We start from the raw sequence: 6,455 nt of genomic DNA on the forward strand, positions 1-6,455 counted from the left end.
TTTTTCTGTTGTTAGTGATAATTCTTTGTTTCTAATTGTACTAAAAATCGGTTTTGTTTTTTCTTTTCTTGTTGTTTAATATAGTTGTTCATTTGTGTATTCCTGTGTATGGGCAATGTTCGCCTCAATAGTGATTATGACTTGGTTTTGATTATCTCTTTCCGGCCTTGAACATGTTATTTCACGTCTAAATGTATTCTTGGTTCTTGCAGGAGAAATTCCTTGAGCAATTTTGTGAAGATGGATATAAATCCTCTGTGAAGGACCGCAAGAAATCGCTTAGTTACAAGCACCTGTGTAATTTCCGCTCTGTCTTTCATATATTATTTTCTCTGCTGGTTGTATCTTGCGTTGTTGTAATGTCTTGAAAATGTAGAATATTATCTTGAACCTTAACTTACTCTACCTAATTATTGTTTTCCCCTAAACAACACAAAATATTGTGAGAATCAGATGGTGTAACATCTTTCTGTTAAAGAGGGGTAGGAACTCTGATGGTATATTTTGAGTGGTTTCTTTAGATCTGTAAGTTGTTCATAAACATTATGTTCATGGTTATGATAATGTTTTCAACATAAAAATTTGAGATTCTTATGCAATGCAATACTGCTAATTCATTCTCAGGTTTCGATAACCAACAAGAAAGTCATCTGTTGATGAGTTTAGAAAAATTTACTAATCACTGGAGTTTGAGATCTGTTTATGTGGGTCAGATTTGTACATTTATAGTTACTTCTGTGTTGCATCCAATTTGACCTTCTGCTTATCTACATTGGGGCTCTACTGGGAAAGAATGCTATCTGTCATTAGAATTGAAATTTTAAGGTGGTTGAATGCTGCTCTTTCTGATATTTTAGGATGGATCATATAGGTGAACCTGACTTGATATCTGATTTTTTGAAAACTTTAATTTGGCATTTCTCTGCATCACTACAAATCTAAAATATATTGATAAGCATAATCTCCTTCCATTGCTTGTGATTGGTGCAGATGATGTGGGTTCTTGAAATCATATTTAGATATTCCGGATGCCTTTTCCATTCATTATTCATCCAGAATTTAATATTTTATGAAGTATGTATTTTTATGATATTATATTTGTAGCTTCTTGAAAAGTGGATCTCAGGCAACTGCATATTTCTTTTTTCCTGTTGCTCAATTAAGTTTCAAAAGAATTGGATATCATTATTGGAAAAAACTATAACCATTTTTAATTGAAGTAGTATTAAGATGGTTCTCTTGCTTTCGCAGCAACAGTTGTTCGTGAACGGAGGAGATATGACTTTCTATCAGGTACTGGTCTGTCTCATTTGTTTATTTATATGTGTTTAGCCAATGGCTGCTAAATATAGGTTAACCCTCGCGATCCTCTCCTTCCCTTTAATTTCTCTTTACATGTTGAGCAGGGGGTTCAACTGTGCGTCCTTCATGGACTGAAATAAAACTTTCACTATCTAAACTAACTGGAACGTTTCTAGTGCCCTCTCTCATTCTCTTTGACAGCAATGTCCCAAAAGTTTCTCACAGTTCCAAGCTTTTTCCACATTCTTCCAACAATTATTTACATTTGCTGGAACTTTTTTATTTGTGTTTGTAGATTATGTCCCTGAGAAAATAAAAGCTGAAGATGCATTGAAGGAGAGGAATTTGACTGAGACTGGGGCAGTATAGGAGCTTGGAATACATACAAACAGAGACGATGATCTGGCACTGGCCTGGTTTAAAAGCAGCTTGGACACAATCAAGCTCTTGTCATTGGCTTGTTTTTCATTGTCAGTTGAAAGAGGGTACTGCAGTGGCGTAACTTCTTTCACTAACATGGATTTGATCCATGAGTCGGTGTACCTCTTTATAACATGTATCCCAGCTTGAATTAATGCATGTCCATATTGGAGACTTTTTGCATACTCAGCTGGTGAACTAATGAATCTTTTGCAATCAAGATAATGGCTAGCCAGAAAGACATTTTGCCTGGTTCAAATATAGTTGGGAAATTGGGATGACACTTTTCAGGCACTTAATTTATTGCGTTTAAAAGCCCCGCCGGGTACATTAGTCTTGATTCTAGTCAAGGGGTTAGCATGGTAATGACTCGGCTGGGAACTGTTAGTTTTAGGAATTGTATGATAGCTTCTTCCCTAAACAGGGATGAAACTGTTGGTTGCTCAATATTGCCCAACAAATTTCCATCGATAATGAAACGTGAGGATTCAGTACGCAGGTCTGGCAAAGAAGCAAAATGCTGACCACCTTGTGCATGTGGTTTACCACATCAATATGCTTGATGATATCTCACTTTGCAGCATTTTTAAACGCCCTCCAGCACCTTTGATGGCAAGATTGCATGTTTAATTATCCCTCAATGTAGAAAAAGAAAAAGGACATTGATTGACGTGTGTACTTTTGTATGATTCTTGAACACCATGAATCATATCAATGCTTGAGGTATAAGTTGGTAAAAGCTTCAATTATGGTCCATTTCACCAAGATTATGAGTGAAAACTAAAAACTAGAAGAAAGAATCTTAATTTTTTAACTTAAATTACGTTTCTTACTAGATTATAATGATGTGATATAAGATAGATACTTAAAAGGCAATCTCATGTTTTGGAAAAGGCTCAACTGAATTATTTATATTCTGGTTTTTTTTCTTTTTTTTTTTTTATAAAAATGGTCGAATCTTGCAACAGTATGGATGCATAAATGCTAACTTCAATATGCGTGTATCCAACTCAACTAAGAATTAGCAACAATATTTGTAAGTTTATGCACCAAAAGAATGCGAAATGTCCCACCGTTTTTATTCACCCAACCAACAATAACATCATCGATTTACTGGACTAACTGTCAAAGCAACACATAAGGGCTTGTATTGAGAAAGAAGCAACTTCAGACTCAGCCTAGCTTGGCTTCCCTGCTGGCTCAACTCTAATCTATCTTATGCCTAAAACAACAACAAAAAAGATATATTCCAACCATTAATAGCTAATGAATCTCTTTATATGTATATAAAAGGTTAAAAAAAAAAAAGGAGAGGGAGAGTGAAAAGGAAAGCGCAGCATAATTTCATAGCTGGATCATCACCCCGAATGGAGCAATCAGCGTTGACATTGATGATAGCATTAATGCAAAAGGGCCCAACGGCCCAACCTACGAACCACCGTCCATCTCTATCCAGTTGCTCCCATGGGAAACTTGTTAATTAAGGTATGCAGTGGCAATCGAACTCAAAGTGTTTTTTTGCCCAAGAGGTCCATACAAGTAAAAGCGAAGCAATCATTCACATCTTTATTTGTCCACACATCCACTCCAAATCTCTGTATTTCCTGCTTTTCCAAGCAATCTAGTTGCTCTAACAGTGTCATCAATTTCCCTCTCCCCTCTGTCTCTCTCTCTCTCTCTCTCCATTCATTCCTCCAACCTTCCCAAGAAAACAATGAGTTGCTCAAGCTAACAACTATGTTTTTGCTATCTAAACTTGCCATTTTACCTAACTTCATTCTCTCCCCTCCTCAATAAAACCCTCCTCTTTCTCTTCCTATTAACACATATCCAAACATTTTGTGCTAGGACCACTTCCTATCCCAACCCTCTTCACTTCCATTTTGCATTGTCTTCTTGCCAAGCAACCATTTCCCATTCATCCCAAAGAGGCTACAACGATGGTGATGAGAAGCAACATCTCTTCATTCTCTCATTTCTCCTTCTTTCTTTGCTCCATTGCTCACGAACACTAGCCCAAGCTCCGGCCTTGGCTCCGGCACCACCCGGTCCCACTAATGTCACCAAAATCCTTGAAAAAGCCGGCCAATTACCCTCTTCATTCGCCTTCTAAAATCCACCCAAGTCGCCAACCAGCTCTTTGGTCAGCTCAACAACACAAACAATGGCATTACCATTTTTGCACCAACAGATAATGCTTTCTCGAGCCTTAAATCCGGTACCTTAAACTCACTCTCCGATGAACAAAAAGTTGAGCTGGTGCAATTCCATATAATCCCAACATTCCTGTCATCAACCCAATTCCAAACTGTTAGTAACCCTTTGAGAACACAAGCTGGGGATAGCGGTGATGGTAAGTTTCCTCTCAATGTCACCACCTCAGGAAACTCGGTCAATATAACAACAGGGCTTACAAACACCAGCGTTTCTGGCACCATTTACACTGATGTCAGCTTGCTGTTTATCAAATCGAGGTGCTTCAACCTTTGCAAATATTTGATCCTAGCCCTCCAGCCCCGCACCTGCACCGTCCAAGTCCAAGAAGAAGAAGGCTGCTGCCGTTGCTGATAGCCCTGACGATTCCCCAGCTGACAACTCCAGAGCTGTCAGTACTCTCACAATGCAAAATATAGTGTTTTGGGGAGTTAGTGCTATAGTTGTCGCACTGTCTTTGTGACGATGAACAAAAACAAAGTTTTGGTGGGATTATTAAGGGGATAAATTTGGGGGATCCATTTTATCTTCTGGGCTATGATATCCGGTGGGTTGGATTCGAGGGTGGTGATCAAGATGGTGAGTGCTTCTTCTTTTTTTTTTTTTCAATAATTATCATTTATCTTTCTGTTCTATCCTATTTGTATAATGCCAGTCTGTGATGAGAGTCAATTGCTATCAAGATTGAATTTTGAGGTTTTTCTTCTTCTGTGTTCTTCATTTCTTCTCTTTTTCTATTAAGATTTTCACTGTAATCTCTCTTTCTTTTCCAACTCCCATGTAATTGTGAATTTTGTTGCACTTCTTTGTACCATACTGTATCATTATGCTTTCTCATTGCTTTCCATCCAACTTCACAGCCATACATATATATATGCATATGGATTATAAGCACAATTTATTAAAATAATCAGAGGATATTCTTGTGATATATATATATATATATATATTAACCATAATTACATATTTTAATTAGAGTAAATCATAACTCACATATTGACGATAGTTTTAACGAGATAACAACGTATTATTTTGTTGCTATTGTGTAAATTATACACTCACAATGTAAAATATGAATCATTAATTTATTCAATAAGAAAAATAAAACTCATTTATTATATATCATTGGTAATTACTAATTGGTTATTAATGATGTTACCTAATTAAGTTCTGAAGTAACTTTCATGAGAATTTAGTCTTTCTTTTTTAATATGATGGAAAACCAATTAACAAAATATATTTCTTGTACTCATTTTAATGTAAAATTTTTTTGCTTTTCTCTTTAAATTAAAAAGATTTAAAAACCATTCAAACATTTAGTTCAATAATAGACATATGTATTTCTTTATTCAATGAGTTAAATTCCAATATTTCTTCTTTAAATCAAAATTAAAGTAACACCCAGATTTAATGAAATTTAAGTGAAAGACTAATGACCATCTAAACTCATGGTATAATTGATGAGCAAAACAAAAAAAAAAAATCACAATATAATAATATCTCACCCTTGAAGACCAGTAAATTTCCAAAGACGTCATCAACAACCAAAGGCAGGGTAATGAGTGTTGGGCCCGGAAATGCCCAATCTTTATAGCCTAGTGCTGGCCCAACAACTTTCGTTTGTACATACCGATGGGCCAAACATTAGTGTTAACAAATAATTAATTGACGGGTGGAGTTTGATATTATGCGTATATCTTACTTCAAAAAATTTAGATTTAATTTTAAAAAAACCAGAAAAAAAAATAAGATTTTCATTTTTGATGCAGAAGGAATTGCACCTAAGCTGTAGATCCAAATGATCACTGAAAAGAGAATAAAAAATAATAATAATAAAAAACAAAAACACAGCTGAAGAATATTTGTTGTAGCATTTTAGGAAACATGATGCATGACGGGCGGCCTACCTTTTTGTGGAGGATCCAATGCTCTCTCAGTTTTGTTCTGGAAACCTATTTTTACAGAATTAATTTGGGTCCACCAACTTGCCAGATGTGGGTAGAATATCATATAAATGAGGTAATTAATTTGGTAATGGACCAATCTAATATAACGTGTATAATGATGAACATTTGAAGTTCTAATTTCAAAATTTTATATTTAAATTTCTATAAATGGAAGACAAGGTAATATTTATATATAAATTCCTCAATTTTACAGTAACAAGAATCTCTCTCTCTTCCTTTATGGTAAAGTAGGAAGGATCGATCAAGAACGACTAAGAAGTGAGTCTAATTAACAAGGAACTTTCTCTCATTGTTTGATGTTTTAGTTTTTGGAAAAGTAAGGAGGAAGAAGAACCGCTAATTAACTTGTCCTTCTCATGAAGAAAAAAAAAGACAAAGACAAATTGGGCTGCTGCTATCGTCTTCCAAAAGTAGGACAGGTGCTTCATTGCAGCTGGTAGCATGTATTTTCAACTTAAACATTATGCTTAACTAGACCATGATATATACGCAAAACCTCACTCAACTTGTCAATTGTTTACTCTTCCTCCCTTTTTTCTCTTCAATTTTAAG

General features: G+C 35.4%; 1 protein-coding gene and 1 long non-coding RNA gene across 2 annotated transcripts; both read left to right on the top strand.

Annotated features, from left to right (window-relative positions):
• The first annotated feature begins 192 nt into the window (after positions 1-192).
• Positions 193-1,994, top strand: LOC110412620 (uncharacterized). The gene is made up of 3 exons (XR_002444872.2): positions 193-297; positions 1,252-1,293; positions 1,598-1,994. It is a non-coding gene; the product is annotated as an uncharacterized LOC110412620 (long non-coding RNA).
• Positions 1,995-3,662: 1,668 nt separating this feature from the next.
• Positions 3,663-4,750, top strand: FLA12 (FASCICLIN-like arabinogalactan-protein 12). Its single transcript, XM_021422897.2, is given in 5 exon segments — positions 3,663-3,669; positions 3,672-3,809; positions 3,812-4,168; positions 4,171-4,218; positions 4,221-4,750. Coding segments are annotated over 5 exon segments (729 nt in total). The 3' UTR covers positions 4,400-4,750.
• The last annotated feature ends 1,705 nt before the right edge of the window (positions 4,751-6,455 follow it).

Source organism: Theobroma umbraticum, unplaced genomic scaffold (assembly GCF_002168275.2).
Source record: "Theobroma umbraticum cultivar Fairchild unplaced genomic scaffold, ASM216827v3 scaffold_95.0, whole genome shotgun sequence".
NCBI classification, from domain to species: domain Eukaryota; kingdom Viridiplantae; phylum Streptophyta; class Magnoliopsida; order Malvales; family Malvaceae; genus Theobroma; species Theobroma umbraticum.